The sequence below is a fragment of the Martes martes genome (assembly GCF_963455335.1).
Source record: "Martes martes genome assembly, chromosome: 4".
Lineage (NCBI taxonomy): Eukaryota > Metazoa > Chordata > Mammalia > Carnivora > Mustelidae > Martes > Martes martes.
In genome coordinates this window covers 15,490,497-15,514,467 of record NC_137891.1, presented here as the reverse complement: position 1 = coordinate 15,514,467, position 23,971 = coordinate 15,490,497, and the positions used below count along the sequence as shown (strand labels likewise).

At 42.5% G+C, this 23,971-nt stretch overlaps 1 protein-coding gene across 1 annotated transcript in view; it reads right to left on the bottom strand.

The window, feature by feature from the left end:
- Nucleotides 1–566: 566 nt before the first annotated feature.
- WASHC5 (WASH complex subunit 5) overlaps nucleotides 567–23,971 on the bottom strand; it is a 59,884-nt gene continuing 36,479 nt past the window's right edge. Inside the window, exons 18-29 of the mRNA XM_080803149.1 lie at nucleotides 21,091–21,192; nucleotides 20,170–20,349; nucleotides 18,899–19,023; nucleotides 16,939–17,101; nucleotides 16,394–16,496; nucleotides 16,228–16,307; nucleotides 13,192–13,295; nucleotides 12,263–12,392; nucleotides 10,910–11,006; nucleotides 7,311–7,464; nucleotides 4,179–4,266; nucleotides 567–1,023 (exon numbers count right to left, since the gene is read on the bottom strand). Of these exons, the coding sequence (XP_080659275.1) occupies nucleotides 967–1,023; nucleotides 4,179–4,266; nucleotides 7,311–7,464; nucleotides 10,910–11,006; nucleotides 12,263–12,392; nucleotides 13,192–13,295; nucleotides 16,228–16,307; nucleotides 16,394–16,496; nucleotides 16,939–17,101; nucleotides 18,899–19,023; nucleotides 20,170–20,349; nucleotides 21,091–21,192 (1,383 nt within the window). The 3' untranslated portion in view covers nucleotides 567–966. The remainder of the gene's footprint in view (nucleotides 1,024–4,178; nucleotides 4,267–7,310; nucleotides 7,465–10,909; nucleotides 11,007–12,262; nucleotides 12,393–13,191; nucleotides 13,296–16,227; nucleotides 16,308–16,393; nucleotides 16,497–16,938; nucleotides 17,102–18,898; nucleotides 19,024–20,169; nucleotides 20,350–21,090; nucleotides 21,193–23,971) is intronic.

Below are 23,971 nucleotides of genomic sequence, written 5' to 3'. Positions count from 1 at the left end.
CTTTTTCAGATCAGGCCTTTTTAGTAGCTGGCTTTCTTTGGAGGCCATTTTCATATAGAACCAAATATCTCACTTCATGCAGTTACTGATTACAAATGGAATACAGCAAGGTATTTTTGAGATGTGGCTGTAGGATGGCCATGGCCTGACTGGCTAAGATCTCATATACCGTACCAGCGTCCCAGTGCGCGACAATTCCAAACTCCGTACGTGCAGGGTAACAATTCACTCATAAAATGCTGTGTTCAGCCTCTAGTAGGCTGGACCGCTGGGCTGGGGCTTAGGTTGCTGAGGAAGGGAGGGGAGGATGGAAGGAGCAGCTGAAGTTGGGGAGACCTACAGAAGGAATGCTGAGAACCCCCCAGGGTCTCTGTGATTGGAAGAGGACAGTGAGCCTCAGACACCAAGAAATTTCCATGGTATGTGGTCCACTGATTGCATGGTCTCTGTGTTTGCTACTGGTCCAGCCCTCACCACACGCCTGCCAGCCTGTTGTGGGAGTATCCAAGGGACCTACCCAACATACCTCTTACCTTCTGGAAAAGATTTTTTTTTTTTTTTTTTTTAACAGGATGAATATACAACTTTGTAATCACAGGCAGAATGAGAACTTTGGGTACTGGCAATACTATTTTACTGAAAATCCAGAGTTGAACAAATAGTTCTTTAGAACATAAAACTAAATGGATTTATATGTAACAATGACATTCAGCATTTATAAGAGGCAGTACAAAACCGTGTTCTGCTTCTCCATGATACAAATTGCATATAATATCATGATTTAAACAATATTTATATTAACTAGCGCCATGAGATATATCTTACTTAGAATATCTGATGTTTCCCACAATTAAGGGGAAAAAGGCAGTTCTATGAGCAGCTGAGTTTCTTCGCTTCTAAATTCCTTTTAGTAATGGGAAGATTTAAGGACAATCCTTTCACTGAAGAAGCAGATGCCAAAAAAGTTTACAGTACTGTTCTGAATTCATCAAAAATGAAATTAGGCACGTGAGCTTCAGCAACCTAAAACCATGAAACAGAAACGTTAAATTACTCATAGTGTTATAATTCAGAAGTTCAGAATTTTCCATATGAAAGTTAAATGAAAACATGCTTTGGAGCAGGGGGAATCACAGGGGAGCGCTGGATTCGCAGAGGTGGACCGCTCCTTGAAATTGCTGGCTTCTGTTTCCACTGTTCCTCACCCTGGGGTCTAACTTCTTGGCACTGCTGTCTGAGGGAATGCTGTACAATGCTCCCTGCCTCCTCCTCGGTTCTCAGAGGCACTTGGATCTGCTAGGAATGCACAGGCCTCTGGGAAGTACGAAGAGGTCATCTCGGTCACCTTACAATTCACTGATGACCCACCCGGAGAAGAACAGCATGTCAAAAGTGACAAGCCAGAGAGGGAAGAGGAAGGGCCTGAAAGACATGCATTCCTTAACTGTTCTTAGGGGAACCCCTGAGAGGGGTGGAGGAGGGTGAATGGGTAGAATGTAGAGCCAGGTGACCTCCAACTGCTAGAAATGGCTATTTTTTAAAAGCAGTGTTTGTTTTTTCTGATTATAAAGGTATCACCTGCTACTTAGAGGAAATTTAGCAAATAGCAGAGGAATGTAAAAAATCATCTCTCATCTTAACCCCTTAGACAAAACTAAACCTGATAACTTCTATAATGAATCCCTCTAATTTACACATACATGTGTGTGCATATGCACTAACACATTCAAAATTAGGATCACATAATCTTGTGTCCTTCACCTCTGCTAAATCTTAATGAACATCCTTGCACACATACCTTTGTGAACTTTTGCACGTATATCCAGCAGATAAATTCCAGGCAGTTGAATTGCTGGGACCAGGTGAGTATATGACACGTTTTTTTTTTGTTTGTTTGTTTTTTAAATAAAGCCAAACTGCCCTCCTATAGGATAAACAATTTACACTGCCATTGACAGTACTGAGAAGTCCTATTTCTCCAAAGACTTCCATGCAGTGGGAGCCCAGCATTTAACTTTTTATCAATTGGAGTAAAAAACTGGGTTGGTGGAAACAGTAATTTTACTGTTATTTTGATTTGTGACTCTTGAATTAAGGTCAAACATTTTTCCAAATACTTACTATTTGTATTTCTTTTCCTGAAAACTGCCTATTACTATCCCTTGCCCATTTCTGTTTTTTGTTTTCTATTGGATTGGTTATCTCTTTCTTATTCATCTAGAAGAACATGTTATAAATCAAGAAAACCAGTCCTTTGTTAATATTTTCCCCCATTTTTTTTTTAAATTAAGAGACATTTGACAGAATTGTGTCATTACATTCAACATTCATAAGAGATCAGATCTCTAAATTTTCTTTATGGTTTCCTCCTTTGTTTATCTAGAAATTTCTGAGAGCTCATACATATTTGTATAAAATTTCTGAATTAATTGGTTCCATTTTCCACATGACCTGTAATTTACTTTGATACATGAAAGATGGGAATAGACTAAGTGGCTAATTTTTAACCACATAATGAACTAACTGTGCCAGCAATGTTGACTAAAATATTTCCTTTCTCCCCTTGTTAGAGCGGCTACTTTTCCTCAGATAGAACTGTATGCACTTGGATTTGTTTATAGACTACATATTCTGATCCACCAATCCATCTGTTTCATACCAGTACCACACTATTATTTTTGTAGTTCTACAGTATTTTTACATACTTGGTATGTTCTAATATTTTCTTTTTAAAAAATTCTACTTTTGGCCTGAGGCCTAGAAAATTTAAAAAAATTTTCCCACCCCCCCCCAAGGTAAAAAAGTTATCTGGGATTTTGGTTGGAGCCACAATAAACCTATAATCTAATAAGAACTACTATTTGAGTTTCCTCATTCAGAGATGGACTTCGAATTTTTATAGGTTTTTCTAAACTGTTATTTTTTTCTAAACTGCCTTTCTTATAGAGGTTATAACTCCTGACTATTTGTTAATTCTGCAAGTGAGATATTTTTCACATCCTATTTTTGAATTGGTTATTAGTGTATCTACCTTGTACATTATCTAATCAGTTTTGTAAGCTTATTATTTTAATAATTTTCCGCATGATTCTAGTGGGGATTTAAGGAAGACAATTACATCCTCAATAAATAATACAAATTTGTCTTTCTTTCTTTATGCATTTTAAAATGCTCACTTCTTGGGACGCCTGAGTGGCTCAGTTGGTCAAGCGGCTGCCTTCGGCTCAGGTCATGATCCCAGCATCCTGGGATCCAGTTCCACATCGGGCTCCTTGCTCGGCAAGGAGCCTGCTTCTCCCTCTGCCTACCCCTCTGTCTGCCTGTGCTCGCTCGCTCTCTCTAACAACTAAATTTTTAAAAAATCTTAAAAAAAAAAAAAAAAAGCTCACTTCTTGTTTTATTGCCTTGAGCCTGAACGACAAAAGTGGTGGCGAGAGTCAGTATGGCCATATTACTTTTACAGCGCGGACTTTGATGGGAATGGTGTTAACTTCACTACTAAGTATGCTGTTGTTAGTTAATTTTTAAAAAGTCTTTCGCTTTTGTTATTTAAGAAAAAAAGGGGGAGGTCTTTGATCCCTAACCCACTAATTTTTAAAAATCAGAATGGCTTTTCAGAATCTATCCAAAGTCTTAGAGTATCAAGCTCTGCCCTTTGAGCGAAAACTTATCAAAGTGGAATTACTAGTGAGGCAGGAAAAGGAAAGAGTATCTTAGAACAAAGAACAAAGCCATTTTTGGAGACTCTGGCCAAATATTTTAGTTGCGGTGTGATCGTAACCAAACTTGATGTGGGACCCAGGTGTTCGGGGACAGGAACCAACCAACCACAGAACTATTTCCCTGCCCCGGCCTCTTAAGGACTTCCCTCTGGGACCGCCCGTCCGAACGGCTCCGGAACCGGAACCAGAACCGGAACCGGAAGCAGGACTGGAACCGGGTGCGCTGCGGGCAAGACGAGGGCGTGGTAGAGCGAGAGGAGTGGGGAAGTGCGGTGAGAGGTGCGCTGGCGTCGTGCGCTGCGCGGTGAAGGAAGCGCCCTCACAGCCTTGGGTCAGAGCAGGGGCGCGGGGCAGCCCCCCAACACGGGCTAGTGGGGCGTCCTCCCGCTGAGTCCGGGGCCACCGTAACGCCATCTTTCCACAGCAAGGGCTTTAGTGTCATGATGCGGTGCTTACCCTCCTCGGCAGCTTTGTGTACCGGACGTAATCCTCCAGGAACAGAAGGGCGCCCACAACGTCCGCAGGCATTTCAGGGATCTTCTGGCTGCAACGGAGAACACTCTGGATCAGTTCACGGCCTCGCACAGGGCAGGGTAAGTCCGCTCGCTCCTTCACCCGCTTTCCCAACACTTCCGCCCTTGCTAATGAGATGAGGGTTCTCCTGGGTAAAACTTGTGCAGTTACAGTGCCTGAGGGCCTTGGGCAAACAGAAGTTAGTGATTAAGAGAAGAGCCAGGCCTGTCCGACTGGGGTTTTCCCTTCAAGTCTCCGTTGGGCCTTTCCACAGAACATACCAGAAGCACGAACGCCAGCTCCCAAACTGGCAGACGAGGACTTAAACCTTGTTACTGTAGCCTCTGAATTCCAACGACAGATTAGTCAAGTCAAAGGGGAAGCCAGTCTCTGGAACCCCCTCTTGATCTGCAGAACACGACCTAGAGGGTAAGGTCTGCGCTGACTGGTTCCCGTGGGCCTCCAAACATGGCGCCCGCGGGCTGTCCAGTCTCCTCCCCCTCACCCCCTCAGGCCTCCACGATTCAGCTTCATCGGCCCGCAGGTCCCTGAACAGGCCACACCTTCCCACACCACTGGTCTCTGCCGCTCCAGTTTGCTCTGTCCGTGTACTTGAAAGTAAACTTCGAGGCCCTCTTCCAGTTCCGGCCTGGGTTCTGCCCTCTTTGGAAGTCCTCCCTCCTTCCTGACTCCTCTGGGAACTTAGGCTTTCATCATACTTAGTATCTGCCCCCAAGACTCCTGACATTTTCAGTTGTTTGTGCGCGGGCTTCCTTGAGGGCCTAGGTCCTGTCTTTATCGGTTTCCAGAATCTGTGACTGTAGCGGCAGCTACTCTGTATTGGAAGGTGTCAGATACATACAGCATCTAGTAACTTTCTCTATGGGCTCCTCCTTGTTCATTCATACAACCACTGTGTTGCCAAGCACTGTTCTGGGGCAGGGAATGCAGCAAAGGCTGTGACAGTCTTGTGGAGCTCACATTGTTTCTGCACATCAAAAGGAACTTTAGGTCTTAAAATTATTTCCAGTTTAGGTACAGACTGACATCTTCAGATTAACAGGATTTCATGAAACTGGATTACTGATCTATTTCCCTGATGATTTTTTGCTCTTGAAAAGAAGGCTGAAGGCTGATTACACCTGGAAAAGTTGCCACAGCTCTGGACCTTTCAGTGTGTGGCCAGGGCTGTGTCTATACTTGCTCTGCTCACGTGAGGGAAGGGAAAGGGCCTCCGTGCATCCCAGGTTCCTTATGTCACTTCCCTTAGCCAGATCAGAAACCCGGAGCCGCAGCAACACCTGCCTCCTGAGGACCTCTCTCAGGGTCCCCAGAAACATGCTGCGCCACAGCCACACTTTGTAGTCATCAGTGAAGAACAACCAGGACTTGCCAATTCTTGACAGATGGGGAGCTATGGCTGGGGTGGCAGGTGTGGAGGTTTCTTCCCAATCCCCTTGTAGTACCGACTTGAACCTGGTCCTTGGCTCCCTCTCTATGGTCTGGAGCCCATACCCAGCATTAGGTTTCTAGGTGCCTCCTGTGTTCCTTTGCAACCGACCTCATTTTGTGATCACTACAATCTCATCTCTGAGACTTCCCTACCCTTCTGAACTACCTTCTGTGTTTCAGTTATTAAAAAATGTGCTGTTTGAAGCAAATCTCACCATCTGTCCTAGAAAAACATCCAGTGTGTGTTTGTTGTTCAGTCCATTAACTAAGATGGGGAAGAACTCTACTGACTGAGGCTCTTGGGGAAAAGATGTCAAGATTTAAAAAGAATGCAAGGTCACTATGAGCCAGGTGTATCCAACAGATGTCAAGAACCTGTAACTACAATTTTAGCTGCCCTGCACTCCACTGGGGGCCCGGGCAGTCCTCTCGAAGGGGTTGGCTGTTTTTGGAATCTCAGTACAAGCTTGGGAAACCACAGAAAATGTAGAGATGAGGGTCAACAGCCAACTAAAACCCCCAGAAGAGGTCACAGACGTGGTGAGCCACCACAGCGTGGTGAATAGGAATAGGAACGGGGAGAAGCAGCTTACCTAAAGGAAAAGGAGACTTAAGGCAGCAACCTGATGTCCACAATGTGGGGTGAAGCAAGAGAAGGAGACTGCATTTATTCTAATTTCAGAGCATAGAGGAAGGCACAACGAGTGACAATTCAGAGACAGGATGAAATTCTCCACACGTCACAATCAGTGACTTTCTGGGGCCAGGCACACAGCCACACGCATCCAGCGTTGCCTTGAGAGGTGATGGTGCCTCACCAGTAGCCGGATCCCAGCAGAGGCTGGGGGACTCCTGCAAGGGATGTCTGGGAACTGATTCATGCCCTGGTTGGAAGGTTAACTAAATGGCCTCTGAAATCATGTCTGATGAGGACTGCTTTGTGACGTCCCATTAGTTTTTAAGTTAAACTGACCAAAGTGACCCAAGTGGTAATCTTCCTGACTTTGGATATGCAACATGCCTGAGGAATTTATTTAGGCACCTGCCTGCCTTTAGGGTAACAGAGGAGGCTCAGGACCCAGCATCTCGTGCAAATAACTTTTTTTCTATCTCAGAAAAGCCACATTTTGGTGGGGTAGGGTGGGAGAAAAAAGGTTTATGAACCTTGTATCCGCTAGGAACTTACGTGTGATTTCTGTTCCCTCCTATACCGCCACCCTGAGCTATGCCCAGGCTCTGACATGGATGTGCTCCCTGACTCCCACTGAAGGGTAGGAGGCCATCCGAAGCCAGTGCCCCAGCTGGACAGCTTGGGCTCCCTGAGCTCTGAGCACAGTGCCCAGGACAGCAAAGGAACAGGCCTGCACTCTCTTCCCCATGGGGGTTGCTAATCCTGGTATGACTTGCTCATTCTTGCCAAATCACTGTGGAGTGCACTGAGGGGGCTTCCCCGGTAGGGTGACAAAGGATGGGTGCACTTCTGGTTCCTGCCAACAAGGTGTGCCCTGACTTGCTTCGCACAGCAGGGTAAGCAGTGAATTCCCATCTGCACTAGGGAGGTAATGAGAGGAATTTGGAATGTAAGGTCCCCGGCCCCCTCTGTAACGTTAATTCCTTCAGTACCTTGTGCACTGCTCCACTGTGGAGCGGATAAACTGGCCGATCAGCGCCAGGAACTGTTCAGTGTACCGCGAGTGAAACTGCTTTAGCAGGGTGAGCAATCCCAGGACAAGGGGCGGCCAGTCCACGGGGTCGGCAGGCTTCCGGCAGACCATTCCTGCAAGGAGCGACAGATGAGTGATTAGACCATTAAGCAAAGTGCTTGCCTTTGGTGATGTTCATTCAGTGGCCATGTCTGTGATCATCAAAGTGTTTGGGGACTGCACCACTGCCAGCAGATGACTATCTGGAGGGAATGACAACTCTGAACTCATTTGAATTGGGCCTGGGGTCGGTGGGGGCTTCCACCGGGGCTTCGGTGGTCTGATGCAACATAATAACAATGGCGATGGTGACTGATTTTTATAATCACCATCACTGTCTCTTTTGGGTAATACGTGCCATTGTAGGAAAGTTGAAAGTTATAAATGAAGGTAAATGAGAAGGTGAATGTTACCTATAAGCATCTTCTGTTAGTGGCAGCATAGTAGTGTTAGATGTGCTGAACCACTCTCTTAAATGAAATCTTGGATAACATAACTAAGAAGTATCTTTAAACACTATGTTGAACGTTATACAATAAAAGATCTGCAGGAGCCTAGACACTAGAAAGAAGGAAATGTGGGAGTGAGTGAGCACCAAAACTGGTTTTTGCACTAAGAATTTCTTCCCCAATCTGGAGACCTTGGCCTTCTGCCCAGATGGCTGCAAGGGTCCATGAGCTACAGCTTAGACTCTTTGAGGGGAAACACAATACTGGAAAAGAACAAAGTTAAAAGACTTACATCACCTGATTTCAAGACTTATTATAAAGTTATAGTAATCAAGGCAGTATTGGCATGAGGATAAAGAGATCAATGGAACAGAAGATAAAATCCAGAAATAGTCCCACCCTTATATGAACAATTGAATTTCCAGAGATATCCCAACGATTTAATGGAGAATGAGAAATCTTTTCAATAAACGGTGCTGAAACTGGATATCCTTACACTGTACATAGAAAGTAATTTTAAATGGACCATAGACCTGAGTGTAAGAGCTAAGACCACAAAGCTTCTAGGAAAAAAACAAAACAAAACATAGAAGACTATCTTCATGACCTTAGGGTTAGTCAAAGATTTCTTAGGATACAGAAAGGACAATTATAAAGGAAAACTGGATAAATCAGGTATTATTAGTATTGAACATTTCTGCTCATTAAAGTCACCAGCAAGAAAATGAACAGGTAAACCAGAGTCCGTGAGAAAAACTCAGTACCTAATAAAGAATTGTATCCATGATATATAAATAACTCTTACAACCCAGTGATTTAAAAAAAAAAAAGCTATTAACCTTATTTAAAAACAGGAAAAAGACTTGAACAGACACTTAAAGAAAGATAGAAAGAATGCCCAAAAAGCACATGAAAAAGTGCTCAATATCATGAATCATTAGGGGAAGGTAAATGAAAACTATGAGATACCACATACCCCCATTAGAACGGTTAAACCTGAAAAGACTAACATTGCCAAATGCTTCTGGGATGTAAAATGTACACCACTTTGGAGAAGGCATTAGGCCAGACAGGCCTTCAGATCCTGCATCTGGATTCTTGTGAAGACTGGGCCATCCCTTACTTAAACCAGAGTTGCCCAAACAAGTTATCCTGATTTCCCTAACCTGGGTCTTGGCAACTCTGAATTTACTCAATGCCCAGTGTACCAGACAATGATGGTAATCAGAACATGGAGAAATAACCCTTTCCAGGTGGAGAGCAGCAGTGATGCTTACAAAAGCTTCCTTCCTCTCTGAGTGTGGCCCATGGAGATGGTGCCTTGAAGACAAACCAAGGCAGGCAGGCATTTCTTAGATCAGTCTTGAGAACAACGCACAGCAAGGTTACATATGTGTTTTCTGGGTCTCCAAACACCCTGACGTTTCTTCCTATTTCTACTTTTCATTATTTTGCCTCTCAGATTAACACAATCTAATTCGTGAAAAGAACTGTTGTCAGATATAGAAACATCTCTAAGACATGAAGGGGTTTGTTTTGTTTAAAGATCTGGAATTCAATGGAATAGTGAAATGCTTCCTATGAGCAGCTAAGAATGAGAGCAGTGAACAAATAGTCTTTAATGAAGACCAGATTATGCACTGACAGTCCATCATTATAACGGGTCACGTATTCTTGTTTAGTTCTAACACAGAGACAACGGAGGAATGACACGACTCTTGAGATAAACTCCTAAGTCCACCCTGGGGTGGTTCTTTAGGTTGATTTTGACCAATATACGGAAAAGGACTTAGCATCAGGGCAGCACTTGTTCTGGTGCCATGTAATGTATTAGGTATTTTTAAAAATCCGGTTGGCCTGAGAGGTTAAGTAACTTGGCCAAAGTCACACAGGTGAGTGCTGGTGGAGCCGGAATCCGGACTCGTGTTTGTCCCTCAGTCCCACCGGCAGTATTACTGGGGGCCACTGTGCTCTGCATTCTGCGGCAGGGGCATGTCCTTATGGGAGCTGTGTCTGGAATCAAGGAGTATTTCTGATTGAGAGAATAAAAACCTTATAGCCATTCCACATCTTTATCCTTAAAAAGTTTATGGAATAGGAAGGGGAAATAGCTCAAGGAAGAAATTCATTTTGAAATTGCTGGTTAAGAAGTAGCACATTTACAGGAAAGCGCTATGATACTTTTAAAGTAAATTAAACTTGATAGTGGATTTGACAAAGCTCAACTGTGATATAAAGTTTGGAGGCAGAAGAAGGACCTGAGAAGCTCTTAGAAAAGTGTTTATAAAAATAGTCAAAATAAAGTGATCAATGGCAAGAAAAAAATTGAGGCTCTGTGCCTGCACAGGACAAACATACTGAAAGACTTTGGTAGTTTGTTTGTACCAAATAGTTTCACACGTCATCACAGGTATAGACCTCGTAAAGTACTGGGGGTATGCCTGTGTCAATTTTGCCTTCACTGTACTGTTACTTTTCATACTGCAGCTCCTGCTCTGTGGGAGGCACACGGCACCCCTGAGAATGGGACGGTAACCAAAGGAAGTTTCTCTCACACCACCATCAGCTGCCTAAACATTAATGAGAGAAGCAAAGATCCCACACATTTTACAAGTTGGTTAATTAATCTTTGGAAGTTAAGGGTGGACTACATTTGGCTAATGGTAAATCCACTGTCTACACCTCATGAAGGGACATTGTACTTCACAGGCTCAAAGTCGTGTATTTTATCAGCATGCCTCTGACTAAGAAAAGATCTCATCGGTGACACAGCATTCTCCATACAAAGAGCTGGTTTGTGAAGTATTAATCCATTATCGTGTGACGGTGACTTCTTGTAAGGAATGCCATACAGGGGCGCCTGGGTGGCTCAGTGGGTTAAAGCCTCTGCCTTCGGCTCAGGTCATGATCCCAGGGTCTTGGGATCGAGCCCCACATCGGGCTCTCTGCTCAGCGAGGAGCCTGCTTCCTCCTCTCTCACTCTGTCTGCCTCTCTGCCTGCTTGTGATCTCTGTCTGTCAAATAAATAAATAAAACCTTAAAAAAAAAAAAAAGGAATGCCATACAGTACCTAGGTTTTTGTTGTACTGAAGTTTTGGCAACTGTGCGATCAAAAATAGGAAGTTGACAACTGGAAAGTAGGGTAAGCGCTTTGTTGTGATGTATATCTGGAAAGAGAAAGGTAAGAAAAATTGATGGCTTCTTCCCAAGGCACAATGCCTCGGAATCGATGTTCAAACGGAAAGCTTCCATTTTCTTTCATTTTGCTCTTCAAGCTACCGAAAACAGGGATGGTTTCACTGATCTGCTGCCTGCAGAGTCTGATGTAACACCACTGGTCCCTGCAAACATAAATACCTATATAAAAATGAGCCCTTCTGGGAAAGAAACAATTTTGTTTGGAGATGAGCAGTTACTTTCCCCTCAGATCCTCTTCATGTCATTCCCAAAGGAAGAGGGAAAAGGGTGATGAGTGAGGATGGGACATGTCACGGAGCAGCCTCCTTGCTTGCTCGGTGTGCACAGTACGGCCTGGGCATACCCAGCTACCTCCCTCCCTCCCTCAACTCCCTGGGAGGCTTGGCTCTGGTCAGACTGCCTGCCTCCAGTGCTCGCCCATGTGGAGCCCTGGGGAAGTCATCAGCCTCTGAGCCTCGAGTTCCTCACCCGACGATGGCCCGTTTCATGGGGCTGCTGAGATGACGGGACATCACCCACCGTCGGGACTCATGGGGCTTCACACGAGGTGAGCACTCATAAATTGTTAGCTGCTGATTAGGTTCACAAGCTTTTGTCCAAAACCCAGGGGATCATATAGATTTCCTATTTTACAGGTTTTAGAAAGGTCATATAGGGTGCAGGGTAACACCCTATCATCAAAGTCATCAGTATTTCTGCATCAAAACATGAATATTCATAGAAGTACAAACAGCCTTATGTCAGTTTGGGACAAGTTTTGCCACCAAATAAGATCTGGCACAAACTTGGTGAAAACATTTCAGCTCACACAGGTTTTTGGAAGTCAGAATTGCAGAAGACAGTCTGTGGCCCCAGATTATGTCAGCCATGAGGGACGCATCTTTGGGCCCCAAGAATCAATGCCATCACTTAGCAGCAGTTCAAATAAGAAACCCTAGACAAATCCAAAACTGATCTCCTATAGATAAGAGTATCTAACTTTTTAAGGAACCGTGGAAAACATGGTATCACCTGATTCCCATGGCCAGCATCAGGGAGGAAAAGCCTGATTATCCTATCACTCGTGGGAAGCGAACTCAGGAAGGGAGGGGGCTTAAGAGATTGGAGGTTTTGGGATTAGAACCCAGGCTCTCCCAATATTTTAGCAAGTGATCTGCTCTCTGGGCCAAATCTCCGTGGGGACCATCCATCTCCCACCACCCCACTCCCTACTTGAGTCATTGACCTTATTCAATGGGTTGTGGATGCCAGCTGCCTCCAGGTAGGCTGTGATCTCGTATAAGAGTGTGTTGTCTTCTTTGGGGTAAGGGAGTGAAGGGTCCTGATAATGGGCTTCAATATCTGCCAGGAGAGCCCTATGTGAAGAAAAACAAAACAACACAGAACAGGGATAAACGTTAGAGATGAACACAATTCATAGAACAGTTAACACAGGCTATGATGTGATCTTTCCAGGCCTTGGTTTCATTTGTAAAATGAGGGCTTGATCCTCCTAATTCTTAATGTCCATACCCGTGATTGGTTGTTCAGTGGAAAACGTGATCTAGAATTACTTTATCTTTTGTAGTTAACCCGAATCGAATGCTTTTGCTGTTCTAATTTTTATGAATCAGTGGAACTGTTTTATACCTGCTTTGTCAGAAGCACTGACTTACTGACTGGCAAGAAGAGATTACTTATTTTAAAGTAGAGACTGGGAATGAGAGCCCGTTGCTGGGGAGGTGGAGGATATGATTGTACTTCGGGACGTGTGCCCATAGCCAATCCTGGTAATTAGCACGCTTCAAACAGCTCTCCGGATGAGCAGTGACTCAGTCCTACAGAAATCCAGGTGTGGATTTTGGTAATAATTGCTTTCTTAATCTGTGCAAGTCTTTTAGCACAATGTCTGATGTGTACAAAGTGATAACTAGGTGTTGACTAAATAAATGAATTCATCAATAATAGAGAGAGAGAGAGAGCAAGACCAAGGGACAAGACTGAGGAAAGAGGCTTATAAAGACAGATTTGATTATCCCTGGGACAGCAGGCTCTGAATTTAGACAGCCTTCCTACCCGAAGAGTGTAAAAGGGTAAGTACTGAAGAAATTGGGGTGCTAATCGATAATGAACAATCCAGGCCCCTGGATGGCTGTTTTGAATGCAGGCACTTACTTATTGAGATTCTCCAGAGCGGCTGCCAGATGTTTGGAGTCAAATCGACAAGAATAATTGAGTTCATTGGCAATCTGTTGTCTCAGAATCTGCATCTGCCCCACCTGGGAATGAGCAAGAGGAAGAAGAGGTAGAACACACACACTGCTTCCACGTGTCAGTGGAGGCAAACGCGAAGATGACAATTTTTTACTGGAAGGATCACAATGTTCTACAGGAAAATCTAAGGGTTTCCTGGACTGGCTCCATGGCTAAGACCAGCATCATTCCTGATGGAGCACAAGGATCATCTGGATAGACTCCTGTATGCCAACCTCAAGTATCTCTGAAGTCTGGTATTTTACAAAGTGACATTAATGGTCAGTTGTTCACATGTTAAAGGTGTGTGTTCTGAAGCTCTATTTATGATCTTTTGAAATAAGTTCTCCAAGCTTAGTAGCTGCTAATGAGAAGCCCTACTTCCTTCATTTGTCCTAAGCTGAACTTTCTTGAGTCCCAAAAGATGACATATCACTCTGTTGCTCTAAAATTTGGTGGATATAAGCCTATCCATGTCACCCAGAATTACAGATCATGTAACAACCTGGGTTATAAAATAAACTATAAAATCTTCCAAAAGGCCCTTCTAACAATGATAACCCCTCATCCAAGGGTTCCTAAACTTGTTCTGGTACCTTAGACCTCTTTGGGAATCTGGTTAAACCTATCGACACTGTCTCAGAATAATTCTTTTCAATGTGCAAAATAGGGATGCCTGCCTGGCTCAGTACAGCATGTGACTCTTGATCTTGGGGTTATAAAATTTCAGCCCCACATTGGGTGTAGAGATTACTTAAAAATAAAATCTTAAAAAAAAATAAAATAAAAAAAAATCTTTAAAATAAAATAAATGTACAGAATAAAAACATGTAGGATAACAATGGAAGCCAGCTGTATGTCAGCATGGCAGATTAAGCACTTCATTTCCAAGTAGTGATGAGCATAAATGATATCTGGAGATGTCTATAACCCCTGTCCAGTGATAGGAAACTATCTTTGGGTCAGGTCTGGGGCAGAGTTCAGATTGTTCCAACAAGTTCAATTTGTTGGCATCATAAAGTCAAAAGTAAATTTTTTGTGCTCGTAAATTTCTTTTCTATCTAGGAAAGCTGTCCCCAAAAGATTAGCAAGAGGGAGAAGAGGAAGCAGAGGGAGGACTGTTTTATGATGCTAGCAAGTGACGGAGAAAGGACACAGTGTCTGAGAGCAGAGAAAAGTTAAGAAAAAAAGAGAACGGCTTTCTCTAAGAGCAAAGAAAAGAAGGAAGCAGAGATATAGGCAGTTTAACCTAACTTGTTCTTCTTGAAAGCATATTCGGTCTCCATGACCAATGTTTTCTCTTTCATGCTCACTTACTCCAAGCCATTAATAAGATTCTGGAGGCTGAGCAGCCTAGGAGGTGATGTACTCATTCTACCTATTTGCCTTTCTAGAGAGATCTTTGGACTGTTGGTCTTTCTCCATTTCTCTGGAGTCACACTGCCCAGCGCAGCAGCCACAGTCGCATGTAGCTCTGTAAATGTACACTGATTAAAGTGAATAAAAGTTAAAATTCAGTTTCTCACTCCCACAAGTAACATCTTAAATGCTCAATAACTACATGCGGCTAGTGGCTACATGAGGCAGTGCAGGATATTTCCATCACTGTTTCACATTAGCCAAAGACAAACAGACAAATCTGTCCTTGAGGGCTTTATGTAAAGATCACTGACTTAGACAAATACTTGGTTATTACTGAATTACCAGCAATTACAACTCAAAGAGATCTGTAAGAGCCACTGGGGAACCTCTTCAAAGCATCCCTGTAATCTCCCTCAGCCTCCCACAGACCTGAGACTCAGGCCTGCCCAACCTCATGTCATTCTCCACTCTTCCTATAGAGGGCTTCCCAGCAATTAGAAATTTAGCCTGAGAAGCTCTCAGTATCTGGAAATCATGTGGCTAAGGGAGTGTCAGACATCTATAACAAGAGGATATCCAGCAGAGTCAGAGGCTCTGTGTGTTACCTATTCTAAGTTCCCACATTAAAAAAGAAAATAAAATTCACTGCAATTATGGGAAATAGACTGTGAATTTGGCTAAGACACCATCAGTACCATCTCAATGAACAACCAATATAATTGGGAACAAGAGAATGGAACTTCCCCAAATTCCCACAGCAGCCTGAACTTTTCCTGTGGTAGGTGAGGCTTTTAACTGTGAATTGGTTTTCCACCAGGAAACCTACTCTTTCCTACTAGATAAGTGGGCTTTCTGAGGAGGCAGCGAGTGTTTCCTTTAACTCTGTGTCTCACAGCAAGGGATGATGCTTCACACTTAATGACTGTTCAGCAAAGCAGTGCTGAATGTCTTGGATCATCATGAGATGAGACGAAGACACACAGAAGACACAGAGGGTCCCCAGAGCTGACAATATGGCATGAAGACAGGAAAGCAGATGAGCGAATTCTAGAGTAACTTAGATTTCCATCCAACAAGTTAATCTCATTTCACTTTCTTACTCATTTCTAAAGACAACAGTGTTCTATTCATGGTGTAACTGATAACTTACATCCCAGAGAACTTGGCTTTCCAACATCTGTGCAGACCCAAGAGGGGAGAAAGACAAATGTCCTGTTCTAGCACCTACTTGGAGCAGATCAGAGCTGTACACGCACAGAGCAGCTCATTAAATAAACTTGTTACATCAGGATGGAGCACCATTGAGGAAGGAAGATTTCCATTTCTTCGTGTGAAAGCACTTCTTGCCCGAAGTCATTTAAAAACAAAACAAAATGGTTCTCTTTGGTGAAAGGAGAATGACAGTCCAATCAATGAAAAACACAGTCAGGAACAGTTCCAGAATGGATGATAAAGGACAACTAATTTAAAAATAACAATACACTGAGGTGTTGTATGTTTGCTTTGACGAAAAGTGTGGCTTTCTTTGAGTAACAAAGTTATAAAAAAATAATAAGTAAAAAAATATGGTATTGCTTTCGCTCTCTCTTAACATACCTTCATGATAGCTTCAAGATAAGATGTCCAAATCTTCTGTGTTTTGGCAATGGCGGAAAAATAAATTTTATTCGAATTTGCTGAAAAGTTAAAATATAATTTTCTGTTTAGTAAAAATGGAAAAGCTAGCGTTACCTCTGTCTCAGGCCCCTTTCAGAACACCTACCTACTATGCTTTTCAGGGGGCTGACAGCATTCATGAGGGTTTTCAAAGTATCCTGTACAGTTCTGTCTTTCAGGATAATTTTCTGAAACATACTGAGGAAATTCTAAAACAAGAAGACATGCAAGGAACTAAATAATAATAATGAATAGAAGTATAAATATAAATAAATATAATGAATACAGTGAATAATACTTCAGTTAACTAAAGTGCCGTACAGGACACAGCCTGGCTTAAGTCACAGAACGCTATAAAGGATGACAGGGAGGCAGCAACTTCCAGTTCCTGTTAGAAACATCCCCTGCTTGGAGGAGTTGCTGGTTTTGAAGAGAGTCTCAACTTCCTCACATGAAACTCCCCAGACCACTCTACACATAAAAATACTGTGCTGGCCAAAGAAATTCTAGTTTATGCTCAGTTCTTATGTGCCTAAGAAGAAGCATGTGCGTGTGTCTGGTGCTGGTAGAGGAAAGCATGAAAGAAAAGCTAAGTGAGCTCGCATCTCTCCCAGGGTGGCAGCAAGCATGCATTGAAGCTGAAAGGCTCACCTGGAGCTCCTTGACAATCATAAAGCACAGAAGCCTGTCTAACCCATTCAGACCAAAAGTCCCCAAGGTGGTCTGGATTTCTGAGAAGAGGCGACTGCTGGTTACTTCTTGGTGAGTTTTCATATCGTACCAAGTGTTCAGCTGGTCAATGTGACACGTCATTCTAAAAGAAAAACAAACACTCAGAATCCAAAAGCAGCTCAGAATGCATTCATCCTGAGGAGATGTGGGACACAACAGGATTTAGGCATCAGATATGAGGAACGATGGTAATGTGATCTGTTTAATAACCTCTGTATCTAGGCACCCAGTGTATCTCACGGTGAATGCCCAATTACAAGGCAAAATTCCTTCAAAGCTGGCACAGGGGCCTTAAATCATTGTTGAGCGGGTTAAAAATATATGCCCAGATGCCATTCCTGGGGTTTGACTGGGTAGATCTGGAGTGGAAACCCAGCCTCTGAAATTCTAGTAAGCTCCAGATGATATGCCCCCAAGTCAAGAACCAGGACATCTCTTTGCTGAAATGAGGCATGGGAGGAGAGGCATATATCTGGAAGGAAATGGGAAGAACAAGATTATTTCCAGAACTACATCCTACTTTTAAACTTTGAAGTGTCCTGCTCCTGTCACCCAGTACTGGTATTCTGAATGTGTCACTTGAGAGGCTCCCAGTGTTGATGAATCAATCAGTAATATGACATGGAAATTGCAGTCCCAATGCTTAGTCCTCTCTTTGAGTCTTAACATGGCACTAGATGGAGAGTCTTCTAGAAGGGCTTCAGTGACCCACCCTTGGGTATCAAGAAAGCAGGAGTTATAAAACATTTTGGATCATTTACACCTTTTGGTCCATGGGTCATAGACAAAACTCACTTGTGCTTGAATTTTTAGAAGAAGTTTACATATGGAATGCCAAGTTGCCTAACTTTTGAGAGACCAAATAAGCTGGAATTTGAAGGCAGTACAGAAGAGCCATGTCATAAAGACATCAACTTACACAAATCCAACAACTCACTCACTCCTGGACAGAGAGAGAAGGGAAGTCATCTTTCCCTGGGTAATCCCACCAACCACTCCACTCACTGAGCATGTGCACAGGGCGAAACACCAGACAGAAAACAGGAGCCTGCTCTTCCCTCAGTTGGGCTTAGTACTGCCTGCCTCATCAGAAGCTCAACTAAGAAAAAGGTGGAAAATTAGACATAGAGAAGTGTGCAAGTCTCTCCCTAAAATATTCTTAATGGCAATTCGATTTTATGAGATTTTCACCCATGTGACTGTATGTGCACTGTGATCTACTGCATGCAAAGCTATGTGGCCTGCCCTTGGACGGCACACTATTTAAGAGTTGGACCCCTGAGTCAGAGGGCTGGTATGTGTCTGGGGCTACCACTTAGACCCAGACTTTGGATAAGAGACTTGACTTTTCTGTGCCTCAGTTACTTCTCTTTAACATGGGAAGAATAACAACGCCTACCTCAAAGATTGCTGTAATGAGTAAATGAAGGGATGTGTACCACAGGCTGAGAAGTGTGTGCAAGTTCATGGGTGTGTGGTTAATCTTCAAAGGTCAGGATCTGGCAAGTGCAGGACTCAGTGACTGGAATGGGACACTGTGCCACAGTTACACAGGAACAGATGAGCAATTTGTAATCAAAAGTTTTCATATATCAGGGAGTCCACAGGCCCAAGTAAGTAGAACACTAGTTGGAAATCAAGAGGAGCACAAAACTAAAAGTTGGCTGAACAGACCTTAGATTTATTTTAATCTCTATTTCCTTGGACCGGGGTCTCCTCAGGCACACTGCGGAAAACACCCAGTCTCAAAAAACGTGACTCATAAGCACATTAGAATGGATCCAAGCATAGTAAGAACATGGGTGTGATCTGAGGAAAATGTTCAGAGACTCCTATTGTCCACTGTGTTCAAGGCCCAGTGAAATTCAGATACACCTACTTGGGGTCTGTGATCCTCAGGATTTCTCTGCAGAGTCGACCAATAAATGTTACGGACTCATCCACAGGGGTGAACTTTGGTATTGGAATATGTGTAGACTGGTACATACTCTGCCAATCCTGAATCTAGAAACCAAACCATAAATATTTAGTACAATTAGCCCTTCGACAACATGAGGCCCAGGGCACTGACCCCCACACAGTTGAAAATCCACATGTAACTTTTGATTCCCTTAAAACTTAACTACTAAAAGACAACAAAAACCAAAAAAAAAACCCCCAAAACAAAACAAAAAACTTAGCTACTAATTAATAGCCTACTGTTTACCAGCAGAGCCTTATCAGTAACATAATTAGCACATATTTTGTATATGTATTATATACTGATTTGTACAATAACATAAGCTAGAGAAAAATGTTAAGAATATTGTAAGAGAAAATATATTTTACAGTACCACACTATATCTACCAGAAAAAATCTGCATGTAAATGGACCCGTATGTTCAAACCCATGCTGTTCAAGGTCAACTGCACATCTTTGATAAGATAACCTACTTATTCTTTTTCCACATATTTTACAACTATAATGTTGCATAAACAGTGACAATAAATGCTCCTTGGTTTTGAAGAGGAAACTTAAAACTGCATTAATAGCTCCCAGAAATGCCACATGTAACATTTATAAAAAAAGAAATATTTGTGACAAGCAAAGTGACTGAGAAATGAGAAGAGACACAGGAATTTCTGGCTTTCTGTCTTTAGGTTAACATGTATCAATGTAATAATAAAATTCCCAAATATCATAAGGCTGGAAGATACTTAATCTATTAAAATTCCAAATGATCTTGTGAGTTCCCTAATTAAATAAAAACTTACACCTTATCAACTATTGGCTAAAATCAAACTTCCCTGAAGATACTCTGAAGGTATTTGTGACTATCTAATGCTTGTTGATTTTAATAACTATTTAAACTTTCTTCTTGGCATTTCTGAGGTTTAGAGCACGTATTTTATTTTTTAAGATTTATCTATTTTAGAGAGCGAGAGAGAACAAGAGTGGAGGGACAAAGGGAGAGAGAATCCGAAGCGGACTCCATGCTGAGCATGGAGCCCAACGCAGGGCTCAATTTCACCACCCTGAGATGACAACCTGAGCCAAAAGCAAGAATTAGACACTTAACTGACTGCACCACACAGGTGCCCCTTGGCGCATGTATTTTAAATGTCAGAACAACAACTGTAGTCAAGAATTTTCAAAATTTAAATAGATACCTTTGTTCTTAAGAAGTTGTTACACTCTTGTTCCACATTATAATTTATAATACGAGAAACTTCTTCCTGCCAAATCTTCAGACCATAAATGTTGACATAGTCCTGTATGTACTCAAAAGAGCGATGGAATCCATCCATGGTAGCGCCCAACTCTTTCAGCTTGGGCATCAATTCACTTGACTGTGGGAAAGGGGAAACACAAAGCTATTACACTGGAGTAGATGGTCAACCACTAATATCTACATTAGACTTTAAATGAGACCCCTACTGGGTAACCACAAAGATAGTGGAAGACAGCTTTGGAAATGCTCATTTCCTGACTCAACCAGGATGAGTGGTAACTGATGTCAGGCATTCAGCAAAGAGGAGGTTTCATTCATTTGGGAAGGAAGCCTCATACAAAAGAATATAAAAAATGAAACTTGACAGTTTCTCTCACGTCATCTGATGAATATATACATACAACCTTAAAATACTTAAAATAGTTTAAATTGAATTTACTGCAGTGAAAAGTAACCTAGATAAAAATTTTAGGCCCATTTTTTTTTCCTCCTGAGAAAAATGATCATATTCTTTAACAGATCAAGGAACGTAAAAAATTACAGGCTTTATAATTTCTAAATGCAGTAGGGTTAACGAATTCTTTTAACTTTAAGAGGGAACTCTGAACTGCAGACATCAGTTCAATTCTTAAAATTGGGGATCAACAGGTGAAGGAAAGGACTGGTTTTGGAAAGGATTTTTGTATCACACAACAGATTACAATATGGGATCGAAAAGCACATTGGTCAATTGCACCGAACATCATGTATTAGGTATCTGTTAGGAGGAAAGGTGTTGTTCATGATAGTTAGAAATAGCGTGCTCAACCATTCCGCAAGCTGGGCAGAGAGAAAGGACATCCGTTTGGTCATCTGGTACCTTGGCTCGGGGGTTGAAGATCAATCCCTTATGAAGAGCAAAAGCAACACGTTTAACCAGCTCCTTCCTTATTCCATCTTCCAGCAACTGTTTTGGATCCACCTGCGTGCAAATCAAAAAGCAATACATGGCAGTAAGGAAAAGTTCAGTCGCGAAGAAATCCAAAGGAAAGACAGTTTCCAGAATCTGTGGGGGAGCCCTCTCCTACCCCATTTCTCAATGACTGGGACTTTACTCCTTTCCTGTCCCTTTGATCTTCTGCAGCTTGGACAGAATGATTAACCCTGTAACTTTAAGACTCAGTTGACAGCAGTAAAATTCACAGTAATTTTATGACAGGACATCCCAAAGATAGGGGGTCTGAAAAGTTTAAATTGCCTCTCATTTTTCAAATCATTTCATTAAAAGTAAAAACTGCCTCCCCGCCCACCCCTGCACCAGGAGGAGGGGTGGAATCAAGGACGTGCCCTTGAATTTAGTGCATGCCTTTCTTCTGCATGCACTTCTGTTACCTCAGGGCATCTCCATCCCAGGTGAGCAAACTCAAGCCTGCAGTCAGACAGAGCTAACAATTCTCTTTTCTTTCAGCATTCTTGAAATGCTGTTTATAATTAGGGAGATAGAGTGGGAAAGTAAATCTGCTATCGAACTCTATAAGCTTATTTTACTGGTTCTTTTTTCTGTAATGAGAAAGCATTTGTTATTCCCTAAAAGACAGTCTTCTGTCGAATCCATAAAACATTAAATAGTTTGAACACAATCCTTTGAATTCCCTGAGTCTTGTCTCTTGTACTTCAAATTTGTAAAATGAACCATTATTTTACTTCTTTTTTTTTTTAAAGATTTTACTTATTTATTCGACAGAGAGAGGAAACGCAACTAGAGAGGGAAGAACCATTATTTTAAAAAGTCATAAAGACAAATGGATGGGTTCCATCTGGGTTTGATTATATTTAAACTTTAAGAATGACAGTTGTGGGGCGCCTGGGTGGCTCAGTGGGTTAAGGCCTCTGCCTTCAGCTCAGGTCATGATCCTGGGGTCCTGGGATCGAGCCCCGCATCCGGCTCTCTGCTCAGCAGGGAGCCTGCTTCCCCCTCTCTCTCTGCCTACTTGTGATCTCTAGCTGATAAATAAATAAAACCTTAAAAAAAAAAAAAAAGAGGGGCGCCTGGGTGGCTCAGTGGGTTAAAGCCTCTGCCTTCGGCTCAGGTCATGATCCCAGGGTCCTGGGATCGAGCCCCGCATCGGGCTCTCTGCTCATCGGGGAGCCTGCTTCCTCCTTTCTCTCTCTGCCTGCCTCTTTGCCTACTTGTGATCTCTGTCTGTCAAATAAATAAATAAATTAACTAAAAAAAAAAAAAATGACAACTGCAATGAAAATTGAGCAAAATACAAAAGCCAGAGAAACATGTTAAGCTATATCATGACTAAGTAATCAGCAAAATCCAGACTAGAAAAGTAACAGGTCAAAGGCTGTGGGTTCCTCACCAGTTAAAGGAAAGGAAGGCATGGAGGAGAAACCTGAAGATTTAAAAAGACTGCAAAGATACAACATATATATGTGTATTTTTTATAAGATTTATTTATTTATTTTAGAGAGCGCAAGTGGGGGAGGAGCAGGGGGAGTGAATCCTCAAGCAGACTCCCTGCTGAGCGTGGAGCCTGACACAGGGCTCCATCCCACCACCTACGATCAGGACCTGAGCTGAAATCAGAGTCAGATGCTTAACTGACTGAGCCACCCAGGCGCCCCTAACATATTTTTTAAAATGCAGTGTCCAGAGATTTACTTTTGGACAATAAAACTCTAAATCGAGAGACCGAGATTAGGTCAGGGCACATGAGGAGGATTCTGGGGTAGGAGCTGTGAAATGATATTTCTTGACTTGGGTGGTGGTGGTGGTAATCTACGAATCTAAAGAAGTATTTCTACAGCTCTCAGTGTATCTGTGCTCTGTTTTACAATAACAGATTATAACTAGATGTAGTCAGTGAGGGAAAAAAAAAGAAGTAAAATGAAGTTTCCAAAGAAATACTCCTTGCAAGAATAGATTTGGTGAGAAAGAGTTAAATGTTTTCATGAATTTAAAGACCTTAAAAGGCCCTTCCAATCCTTCCTAAGACTTCCACCAGTCTAGGGCATATTCACTGCCTAGAGAAAGCCCCCTTCCCACACCCCTTTCCTTCACATTTCTGTCGCCTCCTCTGAAGTTAACAACAGTTAATTAAGTTTTCACGTGGATCTTCCAGACCTTTCTCTACTAATTTCTTTACAAATTGTCTTTAATACATATTTTAAAAATCTAAGTGGGACCATAATATGTACACACACACACACACACACACACTGTTCTGTAACTTGCTTCTCCCACTTCAAGTTTTAGAGTTTTAGAAATCTCCTGAGTGCAAATGCTTTTTGAATGGCAGCAGAACAATTTATACTGGGAATGCACCATGATATATTCAGCCATTCTCTAGTGATAAATGTCTAGATGATTTCTATTCTTTCAAAATTTTTACTTCTTTATTATTTTTATTTATTATTATTTTTAAAGATTTTACTTACTAGAGAGAGAGAGAGAGAGAGAGAGAGACAGCATGAGTCAGGATAGGGGCAGAGGGAGCAGGAGACTCCCTGTTGAGCAGAGAGCCTGACTTGGGGCTTGATCCCAGGATCCCGAGATTATGATCTGAGCAGAAGGCAGACACCATCCCCGCCTTTTTTTAAATTATTCTTTTTTAAGTAGGCTCCATGCCCAGCATGGAGTTCAATGCAGGGCTTGAACTCACCACCCTGAGATCAAGACCTGCGCTGAGATCAAGAGTCAGATGCTTAACTGATTGAGCCACCCAGGCACCCCTCTATTCTTTTTAAAATAA